This window comes from Ixodes scapularis, unplaced genomic scaffold (assembly GCF_016920785.2).
Source record: "Ixodes scapularis isolate PalLabHiFi unplaced genomic scaffold, ASM1692078v2 PGA_scaffold0__279_contigs__length_252992795, whole genome shotgun sequence".
NCBI classification, from domain to species: domain Eukaryota; kingdom Metazoa; phylum Arthropoda; class Arachnida; order Ixodida; family Ixodidae; genus Ixodes; species Ixodes scapularis.
This window is the reverse complement of record NW_024609835.1, coordinates 25864975-25879822: the sequence shown is the minus strand read 5'-3', so window position 1 is coordinate 25879822 and position 14848 is coordinate 25864975. Positions and strand designations below refer to the sequence as shown.

Genomic DNA, 14848 nt, shown 5'->3' with positions numbered 1-14848 from the left:
ATACTTCGCTGAATTAAATGGTATGGGATTTTCGTTTTGACACCTGCGAACTCAATGTAATCACTTTCCACAAAATGCAAGGAGCATATAAGTCAAGTAGCGTCTGCTTTCCGAGGTGCCCGTAAATGTTCTACAGGAATTGCAGCCAGCCATTGGTCCCGATCCCGTTGATCTTTCGGAAACTCTGTCGCACAATGCCACTTCTGTTTCGGATGTAGGACAGGTGAGCCAGCTCTTCACGCAACATCTTGGGTGTATTCTTTTTGGAGCCGATCATGGAAATTCGCCACGAACACTCACTACTCATCTCCAGCTCCTCAATGTACAAAACAACTCATCTTGGAGTACAGAACAACGAGCGGAACAAACATAACTGCAAAAGAATCGCAGGGCGAGCAGTTCCCGCACGCCGCATCGCACGCCGCATGTCGTGTCGTCTGCTACGGAGAGGAGAAACAAAAACACACACACAAAAAAAAAAAGCGCACGGTCGGGTGTAGCGACGTGACTTCCGCCACTCCACTCTCTTCTCTCCACTTCGCCGACCTCCGTCGGGTTTCGGTTTCGGTTTCGAGCAGTTGCGTCTTTTGGCTTTATTAAAAAAATACGCTACTCTGTTGCAAAATATTAATTGGGTAGTCCTCCGACACCATAATAAAGTGCCTGGCAAAAAAATAAAAAAAAATTTTTGGCGGGTGTCAGTGTCCCTTTAAAAACACGCAAAATTATAGAGCCTATCGAGCTAACCCAAATGCCCCCTCGTGACAGCTACTGCTCCTAGCACGCCGATGCGGAATGGTGAAGCTCAATGTGTACGCCAGTGCAAAATGGTGCAAAGCTTGCATTGTGCGCTGCAAGCATGCCGTGTACGGCACACGATTATCAATGCGAAAATAGACTAATGGAAGTGGGAGTATTGAGCCACCGGACAAGGCAGGATTGCATGCGCGTTGCGGAGTCTGGCAAAGGTCTTCTGGAGCTTTGCTTTCCCAGAGCTGATCTGTTAGAGCTTGCTCTTTCACAGGCGACTAGCATTCTGTGTTTTGTTTTAAATTTATAGCTTTATCGGCGACACTTTGCGGTGATTTCGGTGTTGGCGTTTGTAGTCTGTCATCGTGGCGGAGAACGAAAAATCCTTCGCTCCTCTCATGGCGCGAGGAGAGAGAAGTCGGGTGTTCCCATTGGCCGCACTGAGCAGAAAGGGAAGATAGAACGGCCCCGACGACCCTTCGATAACGGTACGACGACGAGGAATGGTCGGCTGGTAATGATAGCTTCAAAACAGGTGTTTACAAATGGTACTCTCATAATGACGGTAGGTTTTAGAAACTTCCACCACGTTGATTTCAGTACAGTATAACTTCTCTGCTGCTTGAACGCAACTCGAAACGTCAAATATGTCCTGCAAAACTCGTCACCTTGCACCTGAGCTTCGCCTTGTTTCTCTGCACGTGTCTCCCTCTCCTGTTATTGCTGAATGTCAGCATTACCTCCTCCCTTCACCGCTCAACAACAATGGGAAAGCCTTCGCCTTAGCTTGCGTCGGCGCAGGTTTTCTTGTCAATATGTGAAGAAATAAAAGTGATAGCTGTAGCATGTTTGCACAATGCGTGCAAAATGATGTCGTTACATATCATCCTTAGTTTTGTAACGGCACCACTTTGCCTTCATTGCACGAGTGTGCACATTGTGGACGAAAAAGGCACCCTATTTCTTAACACAGAATGTGTTATTTGGCTGGCGCATAGCTCATTTCGTTCCCCAACCAGGAACGAAAGTTGATAAGCCGACTTCCAGTCGAACGCTGGCACAGTGCTCGTCTTCTCACTACCGTATTTACTCGAGTAATAACCACACTATTTATGAACAAGGCTCTTCGTCAACTTTCCCACAGAACACATATAGAGTCAATCATTGCGTTGTGCATAAATAACATAGCGAATAACCAGATCGAGAACACGATTCTCCATGCAAATGCAATCTTCACAGATGGTATCTTTGCACGAAGACATTATCTCTGTCCGGTAAACAGCTGGAATCATGCTGTCGATCGCGGTGATTGGTAATCTGCATGCTCCGCGAAAAAGCGAACCCTCAGGTTTTCTTCATAAACAGTGCGGCTATTACTCGAGTAAATACGGTAATTGGACGCTGGTGCCAGCCAAACGTCTTACTCCCGAGGGGGGAAAAACATTGCATATTCAGACATACTGCGGCGCTCTGTTTCGTGAAACAAGCACGCTCGGGGCTTTCAAGAGAAAAAGCGCGAGAGAGAGTGGAAAAAAAGCAGAGCAAAGACCACCAAGGCAGCGCCGACGCACACACTGCACATGGCATGCCCTGTGCAGTCGCTTGGCAATGGGGACAAGGATGCTATTCGTCGAGTGCAGTGACTACTATTGGTGCCGAGGTGCCTTCATAAGCTTGTGCACACTTGTAGTCCAAACAACAGCACGTCTTGCAAACTCTTGTACACGGAATGACTGTGACGTGGTATGTTACTTTTTCGAACTCCTCATAATGTAATTAGACGTCGCCACCCCATACACGCACTCCACAACTCAGGGTAAACAGCGAGCAGCTGGCACTCGGGTGGTGCGCACCGCTCCACCTGTGCCTCTTTATTCTAAACTAAAAGATTATACGCACTGCCATTTGCACCATCCCACCTCTACATCTGTACACAGTTTATCTGCTAACTTTTCACATTCTGTGTACCACTGCATATGCCGCACTAGCACAGCAAGGGGGAACTTTTTTTTTGTAGCCGCCTCGTCACTTACAGTCTCCCACCTTGGGGAGAAGCGCCTAGAAGCGCCCACTTTTGGAAAGATGGGCAAAGGCTTTGTGTCTCGCATCAGATCCCTCCTGGGCGACCAATGTTGCCAGTCATTTGAAGTTTTGCTCGCAAAAGCAAAATCTGAAATACAACCTCCTACATTCTGAAATACAATCTCCTACATTCTTTGTGTCTGTCCCGAAAAAGGGAGGCGTGTGGCATGAACAGGGCGCGTGAACTGAAAAAACTAAAATGACGGAACGACCGAATAGGGAATGACCGGTCAGCCATGCAAACCCCCCCTTACCTTCCCCTCCACACCACGCTCTGTCTCCCATCTTCCAGCGCAGTGTTGCCAAGATTGTGCATGGCATGCGACAGAGCCGGCCGGACCTGTTGCGTGCAGAGAGCACATTAAGTTTCTTGGAGAAACATCACCCGTCATCAAAATATGAGAAACAGCATTTAATTTTTTCCTCTCCACCTGGTGCTTTAGTCCTCAATCATTTTCATTAAATATTTTTTTTGCTTCTGGGAACATTTTTTTGGTATATCCACCTTCACAGCCCTACTTCGATTTTATTTCATTAAAAAAGGCTCGCATCGCATTGAAAATTAAACAAATAGTAGCATGAAACAAACATTAGTTATGCCCAATGTTATACTATACCCGGGTTCGTTAAAGTGTGTTGGACTGTACTGAACCTGGGAGGATACCAGAATTCACGGAGAGGGGATTGAGTTACTGCCGCTGACACAAAGGAAGTGAGAGCGCTATTTTTGAAAGAGTTGATCCAAGTCAGCATATGAGTAGTAATGTTGAGGGTACTGAGTTTGTGCGAAAAGGGTCAATGAGAAATCTTTTCAAATGCTTTAGATCAGGGGTCTCCACACTCTTTGCTTAAAGGGCAACTCTGCTCAATTCCGAAAAATTAAGGCTTCCATGTGATTCACATTCACAAAGCACTACTAAACAACTCTACGTCTTCGGATTCGCGAAATGTGGAATATTATTTGTGTAATCCTAATTTAAACATCAGCAGATACCGAAACTTCGGTGGCATCAGGCAACATTGGTCTCGTGTCGTCAGAGCCATGGCCACGTCACGTCGAACCACGTGGTCTTGTGACGTTCGGGAGGGAGCGAGAAACAGGACACGCGACGCAAGCAGGTGTTTTTTTTTTGTTTTTTGTTTTTGTTATTGGACGCGGGCAGGTCACTTTGCATGGCGTGGACGGTGATGGCCCGGGGGAGAGGGGGAAGGGGAGAAGACGGAAGGGGAGAAGGGAGCGGAGAAACAGACCGATAAGCGTGCAGGGCAGCGCAAACTAGCGCAACCGCGTTACGGTGATCACGTGAACGCCCGGTCAGCCAACACCGGGAGGAGAAACTCACGGTGTCATCGTTCAATTTCGCTCTGAGAAGTAAAAACAAACAAAACGTGAGAATGACGTGGTCATGCCTCTGACGTAGTGGCTCAATGTCGGCTGCTCCAACTCCGTGGCATTGACTGCGCTGATGACTGCGCCTCGCGCCGCACGCTAGAGTTGGCAGATTTCGGCGACTTGGCTCGCTTGAAGGTTTGCTGGCCAGTTTAATAAATATATAGACGGAATTAGATCGTAATATTTGACATGGGGTCTTCCTATATGATACTGAAGAGGGCTACATAGTTTTCTAAATATCAAAAATGAAGCAGAGTTGCCCTTTAAGGGGCCAGAAAATAAATGCAGGGTGCGTGGTCAGCACAGGTGCCTATGGTGGCCCACAGTTGGAATCATTGATTGTGGAGTCCATTTTCGAGCAAATTAACGGTGTCTTTTGTCAGTCGACCTTTATGCTGCGTGGTTAGACCATGGCAGTCGGTACGAATTATCCCAAAATTTGAAATAACGAGGGGCTAATTAATGAGCGTTCACCTTAGTAGCACGTGCAATATCCCTGCGGGATCATCTGCAAGGGCTTGTTTTTTTACTCTTGTTCAGGTTTGTGCTCTCTGCCGAGATGCTGAAGCCTGCCACGTCCTCGGGCTCTCACGACTCTGGACTAACGAACGAGGACGTTGCGGAGAGCTTCCCCCACTTGGGTGAGTTGATTCTTTTGGCAGTTTCAATGGCGAGGCTTTCTGGGTGCAGGGTTTACATCTGGGCGATTCTGGTAGTTGCACAGGGTGCCAGGGCCCATGTCGAGACTGCGAGGGAGTCGCGAATCGAGCTCGAAATCTCAAACTCGGCTGCGCGAGCTTTTTTTCCCCCGCATGCTTCGTGCCGCGACACATCGGCATACTGAGTTGCGACCCTATCTTGACGTGTATATTAATGACCGGGTCTGCTGGGCGAAATTCCGGCAGGTCGGAGCAGGATTTATTTTCTTTTCATTTTTGGCACGGTGCCTGTAATGCATTTCAGACCGGTGTTTTTGGCATCCTGTTCTGCCTAAGTGTCGGCAGCGTTTCCGAAAGAGAAACGATACGTGTTGCACGAACCGCCGGGTGACGCTGCAGGTCGTCGTGATTCTGGCGGTTGGTTTCGGGAGTGCTGGTGAAGAAAACGAGCGGACGCAAGTGTCGCCGTTTTTGCGGCTTGCCACGCCATGACCTCTGGAGTTCCTGACCACTGGCTGGCTGTGGAGTGAGCTACAGCACGACAGTTGCCGGCGCAGCCTACCCCACCGATGTGCTAGTACCGAGGTCACGGCGATTTGCAGCGTTACGCAGTTGTGGCGTTGCCATGATCGCGGAGCAGAACGAAGATGCGGTAGCTGAAAATGCATTCTGGGCTCTGTTGTCAGGTATCGCGGCTCTATGCTTTAAACACTGTTGCACTCGCGCCTTTTCGGCAAAGTAAGCCCGAAAGCATTGTGGCGGTTTCTCTTTCCAGTGTTTGTGCAAAACAAGTGCACTCGAGGAGATTTCTCACCCGAGAATGTGGACGTCATGAAGGAGACGTTGGAGGCCATCTTTGCAAAGTCTAGGTTAAAGTGTAAAGGTGGGAGCCACTCATTCTTTTGTGCGTCAACTTGTGCACTTGCACTCTTTATTAGTGCTGCACTCGGAGCATGCATTTGGAAATTGAAACGGAAGCCAGCGAGTTCAGTTGATGCTTGAACTTTTCTCTTAGACGTCTTAAAAGCCTTTTGCTGGTTTGGCACGCATCTCCCCCCACTGCAAAAAAAAAAAAAAAAAAAGTTTTACGAGTTTGTCAGCATGGCTGGAATCGGTGTTGGGTAAAGTGTATCTAAATTGTACTTGAAGTAAAGTACGAAGTAAATGAGAGGTTATGTACTTAAGTAAAGTTGTAAGTACACCGTGTGCAATGTACTTGAAGTAAAGTACTATAAATACAATGTATATATTTTCAAAGTCAAGTATGAGTTCTTTCTAACACAATCTTTCCATGGTGCCCTTTCATACCGTAATCGGTAGTCGGAGATTTTCGAAAATGGCGGCGAATATTAGTTAAAGTTAGGTAGCCACAGAGTAGTTGTTTTACTCTCACTAACAAATAATTTTAACACAATCAGCTTATAAGGCAGTCAGTCTTATAGCCACCATTACTTCACTCGGAGAAATGACAAGATAAATGATGCGTCGTCTGCTCGCATTTCTACTGAGAGTAGAATATCCCTCCCAGTATCGCTTCAAAGTTGATAAAGCATCATTTTGTGATACAAATTTAACAAGATCAAATTAGGGAATGTACTTTGAAGTCTGGAGTTGTATTTTCCTCGGAAAGTACCAGAAAAACTACTTCTAAGTGAAGTACAAGGGAATACTTAAGGAATATACCTCAAGTAAAGCGCAGGTTTTTTAAACCCTCTTAAAGTAGTACTGGGTGTCTTCCAAAAGAATATACAGGGGTTTTTTTCACCGCAAAAATAAACTGTGCATAACTGAACGCTCATTTTCTGCCCACATGTAGTGCTAGAGGTCTGAACCAGATGTCAAAGTGAGGATCAGTGTTGCGGAGTTGCCACTCCGGAGTTGGAATGATTCCGGAATCATTCCGGATTTTCGCGACCTTGGAATGGAATGGGAATGGAATGGCGGCAATGTTTAGGAGAATGGAATAAGAATGGAATTAGATGCCTTTTGCCCGGATGGAATGGGAATGGAATAGGCCAGATTCTTTATATATATATATATATATATATATTTTTTTTTTTACGATTAGCTATACCGAGCCAGTGAGGGAGTCGGTTGTTCAGAAATAAAATGAGCAAGAAACTGCGAACCCGCGTAAGGCCCTAGCAGACTTATGCGCAAAAGAAAAAAAAATGCTATACAAAAAAAAAGCGTCAAAGCAAAGAACAGAGGGGGGAGGAGAGGGGGGGGGGGGGGGGGGGAGCGGTGGCGCCTTTCATTAGTGAAGTTCAACACATATCCGAATGCGTCTGCGCTTGTAATATTGCACGGCTCTAACGTCATCAGCCGACGTGAATGTGACCTCCTGCTCTGGTGATCCGATACCCAGGAAGGAGGCCAGACGTGGCCTCGCTGTGCGGACCCAGACTTCGAACGCTTTCGAGTCGTCTCCAGCGCGCTGTTTCTCGAAGAGCTCGCACCTGTGCCGGCCATCTCAGATCGCAATCCAGGAGGTCTCTGTTTGAATGATGCTAGGCGAAACTTGAAGACTCCCATTCATGTGTTGGAGGCGGAGAGTCGGCAGGAAGGACTGTCACAACAGGGATGCTACCGTATCGATTTTTCAACCATAACACAAGATAATACATGTGCTTCAGGATGCTTCAGGTAGTCCACTTTTCTCAAAAATTCCAAATGCAACTGCGTTCATGGTCTTCAACGAGGTCAGCTACAACGAAAGTATGCATTTCCTTTCATACAGCAGCGTGGGTAAAGTTTCATGTTCAATGCAACACCTACAGATTCAAGAATACTAGTTCATCCCACCGTGACGTCATGTGATCAGTGCTGACAGGGGCGTCTTTATTGGACAGGGAAGTGGTGATGTTTTGATGGAATTTATTTTAGAGGTCGAAGTCTTTTCGCATCACTGGTCAGTCAGACAGGATGCTAGGGAATGGAGCGCGGTCAATCCTTGATGGAACATTTTTTAAACCCATTTAGGACTCTTCGTCTGGAACCACTACCTTCAAGGCAAAGTGCCAAGCCTGCAAAAAAGTAATTTCGGGGCCAAAAAAAAAAGAAACTTCCACTTTAAACTTAAAGCCTCATCTCAGTTGGCGTCTCAAAGAAATTTGAAAAATGTATTGTATTATCAGTATTTATATTTCTGCCCTCCCGAAAATGTATTCTTGTATTTGTATTTCCAAATACTTTTTGCCTCTTTTTAAAATGTATTTCCGATACGTATCACAATACATTTTTATAGATATATTTGAGACTTGAGTATCAGTATCTTAGCAACTATTTTCATCTGTCCCAATATTTGTATTTCCAAATACATTTCTGAACATTTCTGCCCACCCCTGGAACGTATAGCAGCTGTCAAGTGATGCTTTTAACGTTTGGGAATTGGAGGAATGGAATGGAGCGACTCAGCCATTCAAGGAGGGGGAATGGGCCCAGTGTCCCCATTCCTAGGAGTTGAAAAGAATGGAATTATCGAAAACTCTAATTCCCGGGAATGGAATTGGAATGGAATGGCGGTGCCCATTCCGCAACACTGGTGAGGATCCAAAGCATTGGCCCAGGTTGCCTGCATGCACAAATCGTCAGTTGTCATTTCCACCGCGAGGGGGCCAAGGGTGATTGGCCACGCGAGCGGAGCTCCTCCGCCGATAAAAGGTCATCGCAGCGTATATGGGGGGTGGGATCGCGGCGCGGGCGATAGCAGAATAAATGGCTGCATGTTGTTGAACCAGTGCGTCGTATCATTCTCCGAGACGGGTAGCAGCAAGGGAATTCCCACAAGCTTCATCACCAACTGTTTGTTATCTTACTCAAAAGTTGTAAGTGATTTTCTGCAATTTTCAGTGGCAAAAGGGTGGCCGATGAACCTCTTATAATGCGCGGAGCTCTATGATGCCAGTTACCGAAAACGGGGGAAAATGGGCCCCATTTTCTTATTGAAAATTTGAGAAAACCACTTATACTGTCGAGACTGGCTTATAACAAAGTCAACGGGAATTGGAAATTGCTTCTCTATATCCGCTATTTCGTGATAACCGACTTCGGTTAACGAAGTGCAAATGGGAATGGAGAATCGTGATCGCTTCGCTGTGGTTGCTATTTTGTTATAACCGACTTCGTTATAACCGGTCTCGACAGTAGCTTTTGAATGAGATAACGGTTATTGCTGAAAGTTTGGCATCTGGTTCGGACCTTTAGCTCTACATCTGGGCAAAGGATGTGTGTTCGGTGATGCATAGTTTATTTTTGCAGTATAGAAAACCGGGTAAATTTTTTGGGGGGGAAAGTACCTCTGAACACCGGCTAGGATCACATAACCATGTATGTTGACATGTTTTGGCCCATGTTGGCAACATCTTGCACATAGCACATGCATCAACCCTTTTGGCTAGAGCCACTAAATTAGCTACTTTTAGACTAATCCTCACTCGATTCCCCGACCTTCTCGTGGGTGCCGCCATCTTGGTGCTTAGGGCAGGGGAGGCGAAATGGGCGATCACCATCATTCGAAAGTGCAACTTCCTCAACTTTGGATACGGTGTCAGGAAGCTTGGATGATACTGTTTTTCTCTGTCGCAAGTCGTTTTGAATTTCCGGAAGACGCAAAAGCATCTCCTGCAATTTCAGATAAGGCTTCAGATAGCTGGCAACAGGGATTTTAAGCACCAAGATGGCCGAAGTGCCGTTACTTGGAAGCGTGGCTTGTTTGGTGGCTCTACTTTTGGTGATGTCCTGCGCGCGACACCTGCTGTATACTACTATTTTTTTCACTCTTTAGGCCAGATCAGCATGAACGGCTCACTAAAAAAAGAAGAACAATCCTTCAACCTGTTCCTCATTCCTAAGAGGCTTTCAGAGCAAGGTATGTAATCAGTTCAGCTCTAACAAAAACTGCGGGTTTGTAGTTTCTTTGAATTCTTGTGAGATGGATCCTACACTAGCTGGTCCGAGTGTGATATAATGGGCTTGGGGTCATTTGCTGTGTGGCTGCCGGTTGCCGATTGGTGACTACAATTGCGAAGCTGTGGACCCTGCCTTGTGGTGTAGAAATTTTAGTGGAATGGCATTTTTCTGATGTGTGAGCAAAAATATTGTTTTTCTTGCAATATCACTGGAAGAAAAGAATCCGAGCGCTCCAATGGGGAACTGCGAACCACTGTTTCATTTGATAGATACATAGAAGTAAGGTAAATAACGGTTGTTTCTGGTCATTTCCGAGAAAGGGTTGCTCACACCCGTCTTTCTGTCAGTGTCTCAGATTTACTGCCATGCTTTGGGGCGCTTAAAGAAGTAAATACATAAATAGAAGATTTGAACACATATAGTTTTGTGAGCAGACTCCCCACCACTCTCATACACTCTGGCATCAGTGTCCCTTGCTGTTTCTATTCTTTTTTGGTATGACTTCAATAATTTTTTTCAACAAATGCACAACTCTATTGCAGTACGAAAATTGGAGTATAGCGACTTGACATCACAGTCTTGTCTTTTGAGATAGGAAAAAGAAAAAATTTGTGATTTTTGAGTGGCTTCAGCATCGCTTCACTGTGCTAGGCACTGCTGGGCAGTGTCTCTGTTGTGTTTGCGAGTGAACACTGTGCTCCTTGTTTTTGATCCAAGAGGAGAAGAGGAGGAGCGAGGGGGAACCGCCCGGGTTCCAAGATGGCGGACGTCTGGACCACTTGGCCTCCTCGTTCATGCTCCAGGTTCTGGGCATGCCGCGGCCTCACCTCACCCACACCACTCTCACCGAGAAGAACTGGTGAGGGCTCCAAGGTGTTGCTTTCGGGATTTCGTTTGGTTCCGAGAGCCGTGGTTGGGACGCACCCGGATACGGCGTCTAGACCAAGGGCGGTTTGCTGGTAAATGTGGCTAAAGTAGCCACAAGAGAGATTTTCTTGTCACGAGACCAGCTTAGGGGTCGGGAAGTACCTTGCATTCCACCCAATTCCGCTCAGTAGATGTAAGCTTTGCCTGTTGTTTTCTTTAATTCTTGCTTAAAGGGGCGATGCAACGATTTTTGTATTTTGCGCAAATACCGCTTAGAACGGATCCCTGATGTTAATGACCTGTGAAATACCCGTTCGTTCTTCACCACACGCAATCGAAGTTGCAGAACAAAATTAAGAAAAACGAGCAGAGTTCACCCCTCAACTCAAGCCAGAACAAGCGGCCACGTGATCGGGAGTCGATTATATGTCGCCAATGTTGATCATAGCCTCGCGCTGGGGTTGGCAAGGCACAAACCACGCGCTGAGTTCTAGACATTGTTATGGCTTGGCTATTGTCGCCGTTGCAGCGGTTGGACACAGGACACAACCTGAATGCTTCTCGAGCTATCGATTATCACGAGCCCAAATCGAGTGTCCACGCCATGCTCGGGTCCGATCTATGAGCCGCATTCAAATATCGTCACTGGGCGGTACTGCTACCGCCGAGCTACGTCATCAGGTTTTGCGAAGGAGAGATTAAATGAAAACACTCGGTTTTGTCCTCGAAATTACAGCGCAACAAAGAAGTTTCTTGGTCAGTGGCATTGCGTTGAGGCGGTTACAGCTTCCACAATGCATAACGCTGTTGAGGCTACTTGCTTGAGCACATCATTTGGTTTGGCGTCTCTTTCGCACGAGACCTCATGCAAACGAGATGCAAGACCAGGCCATGTGCTCTCACAGCAGCAGTGGTGAGCTATATCACTGTGGAAGCTATACTAACCTTGACAGCGGGGCAGTAAGTAGTTGATGCAGAGTTTTTTTTTACAGTGGAGCTGTTGCGGGCTAGTTTCCCCACGATCGTGTCCCTCGCAAAGAAATGCCGACACAAAACTCTGGACAGCTACCGCTATCATGAGTGACGGCGGCAATTAGATAATCGGCTTGCCGGCCTTGCACATAGATGGCGACAACCTTTCCAGCCTTTCCACTTTGGTTTTCACCAGGGTGGGAAGGCTGAATTTCTCTAGGCGTCGCCCTAGATGTCATCCTAAACGTCGTCCTAGATGTCATCCTAAACGTCGTCCTAGGTGTCGTCTTAGACGTTGTCCTAAACATCGTCCTTGAGGTTCTCTTTGAGGTGGTCGTAGAGGTTGTCCTTGCGGTCGTCCTAGACATCGTCTCTGGGGTCGTCCTTGATGTCGTCTGAGAGATTGTCCTCAAGGTCTTCCTAGAAGTCATTCTTGAGGTCGTCCGAGACGTCGTCCTTGAGGTCAACCCAGAAGTCGTCTTTGAGGTCGTCCTAGACGTTGTCTTCGAAATTGCCCTAGAAGTCCTCCTTGAGGTTGTGCTAGACGTCGTCCCTGAGGTCAACCTAGGCGTCATCCTTGAGGTCGTCTAGATGTCGTCTCCGAGGTGGTCCTCTAGGCGTCGTCCTTGAGGTCGTCTTAGAAGTTGTCCTTGAGGTCGTCCTAGACATTGTCCTTGAGGTCGTCCTAGACGTCGTCCTTAGGCGTCGTCCTTAGGCGTCGTTCTTGAAGTCGTCCTTAGGCGTTGTCCTTAGGCGTCGTCCTTGAAATCGTCCAACTCGTCATCCTTGAGGCCGCCTGATCATAGTACAGCTTTGCTGGTCTTCTTTCTCCACCAGAGTGGAAAGGCTGAGAGTTTTAATAGATTAGATACCTTGTCTTTATGAAGCCAGTCATGTGACCAGAAAATCCTTTTTGCATGGATTCTATCTGCTGGCAGAGATAGTCACATTCACCAGCAAAAAGCTTGATGGACCCCTGCAGTCCCAGGGGTCCTTCACACTTTTTGATCTTGAGGAAACCCTATCTGCCTTAGCAGCCAAGGAGCCCCTCCAGGTGTTGGCATTAATCCAGTAAAGCAGTACAGGAGCCTACGGCCTTGTTTGTATATAGTAGTGTTGTGCGAATATTCGAAATTCCGAGTAGTAGTTTCAAATTTGCTTCGAGATGAACTGCGATATTCGCTATTTTTTAAGTGTTAATCGCAGCTGGTTAGCCTTGCTGAGCGCGCTTTTTACTGAGCACGAGCGCACTGCGGAGAAGCAACGCCCACACAAGTGAGCTCCACAGCTGTTGCTTCGCTGCAGCGCACCGGTACATGATAAGAAGCGCATTCAACGGGGTAACCTGCCGTGATCAACACTTGGAAAAGTATGAATATCACAATAAAGGGCTTGGGAAAACAAACACGCTTTCAGAGTTGGAGGGTGCACGCGCGCGCCTGTTGTATTTAAAAAGCAACGGAAACTTTGTGAAGGTTGGTATCTACATTGCAGTAAAGATATAAAATTAAACAGTGGTTGTTAAAACAAAACAAAAAATAGTAGTATTTGTTAGGCAGAGATGCCCTGACGACCTGTGCATTCATCATTCCCGATTATTTTTTTCTTCATTTCAAGATTGAAGAAAGAATATCTGCATATATGTAGCAACATTTGTAAATCCACTGAATTAGGTATAGCTGGGCATCTCTACAGGTTAATTATGTCAAATCCTTTGTTTACTTGCCATCCTGGTGCATCCAAATTTCTGAGGTTACAGTCCATAAATATAATACATTCATGGACTGTCTGAGAAATTTGTGTCTGAGAAATAACCAATATACTTCAGTCAAACCCCCCACAACGATATTGATGGGACACGCGCAAAAGTTAGTTGTCGCGTGAACTGGGAAGGACAAATGCGTAAAAGTCTATATGCTTCAAAAGCTGCTCCAAAATTACTGGGGTTGATCACATCATATCACTTAACCAGTGCCGCAATGAAATTCAAGCATTTTCAAAGGGTAAAACAGCACAAAAAGACATGGACAGAAAGAAGTGCACAAACGAAGCACTTCCTGTTCATGTTTTTTTGCACTGTTTTACCCTTTTAAAATGCATCACCAACTCACCACCATACTGAAATTCAAGCTGTGCGACATGGCAGCCTTTCCAACACCCTGTTTGCTATCGCAGGCTCTTCACATCATAGCATCCCTCATTTGACTTCTCAGTATCAGGAAGGTTTTGTTGCAACCTCTGAGAGGAAAGACAGCTATGTAACTGCTTTTCGCCACGTTCATGCATCAATCATTGTCTTTATATCGTTCCAGGTTCCATTACTCAGCAAGACTCTGGGAGACAGTGAAGAAGTCTACATTGTTCCTCGAGTACAGCCGTCTCTTGCCCTAAGGAGGCTCCAGCGTGGTCTGTAGGATTGTGCTGATGTGTAATATAGCTATACATACCTGTTGAAATAAGATTTTTCCAAGGGATCTTTGCTTGTGTTGTTTTACTTGCATTTATTTTTAAATGCATTCTTTTTTTTTTTTTTTATTCTTTAGCTGCCGTTTTTGTGCTAGGACCCACTTGAAGAGCGCGGAGGCCTAGCATGTCTACTGAAGAGCGGGAGTGCCGAGAAGCCCTTTATTGGAATGGTCGACCACACCAAGAAAGAGCTCTTGGTTGGAGCCATTTTCAGTGTTTGTGCAAATGGCACATACTTTACTCTTTTTTCAATGTGTTGAAAGTATACGTGCTGGGCTTTGGAGATTGCATGCTGTGCCATGGATTTGTGAAGGACAGAATCGTGTATGAAAGGTCCCGATACCACCTATGTGTTCTGTCTTGTCGGCGCTTCCGACTTTGTTATGGCATATACATTCTACATGTTGGATATTTAGAGATCGATGGTGCTAATTTAATTTCCCTCGCATGTTGAATTTTGTGAGCTTTAGACACGTGATGTTTTGCAGTATGTAATGGACATTTCGATGCTGAAGAGGAAACTGGTTCAGATTATGTCTGGGCAGCAGTTCAATTACAGTAGTGGGATTACTGTACTTTATTTACTTTTTTAAATAATTTTTATTGTAATTATTGACTTTTGACTAAAACTAATTGTGTTTCCAGTTTAACCACTTTTTGGCCACAGTGATTGCAAATTTCAAATTTCATTTACAGTTGCCTCTTTATAATCCTGTTTGGCATCGGAATACGGGGTGACAAAGGGCTG

At 46.1% G+C, this 14848-nt stretch overlaps 1 protein-coding gene across 1 annotated transcript in view; it reads left to right on the top strand.

Annotated features, from left to right (window-relative positions):
- The window catches only part of LOC8033722 (protein SMG9), a 59198-nt gene extending 45090 nt beyond the window's left edge, over positions 1 to 14108 (top strand). The window contains exons 8-12 of the mRNA XM_029988090.4: positions 4766 to 4866; positions 5660 to 5767; positions 9671 to 9754; positions 10513 to 10654; positions 13947 to 14108. Coding sequence (XP_029843950.1) covers positions 4766 to 4866; positions 5660 to 5767; positions 9671 to 9754; positions 10513 to 10654; positions 13947 to 14025 — 514 coding nt within the window. The 3' untranslated portion in view covers positions 14026 to 14108. The remainder of the gene's footprint in view (positions 1 to 4765; positions 4867 to 5659; positions 5768 to 9670; positions 9755 to 10512; positions 10655 to 13946) is intronic.
- The last annotated feature ends 740 nt before the right edge of the window (positions 14109 to 14848 follow it).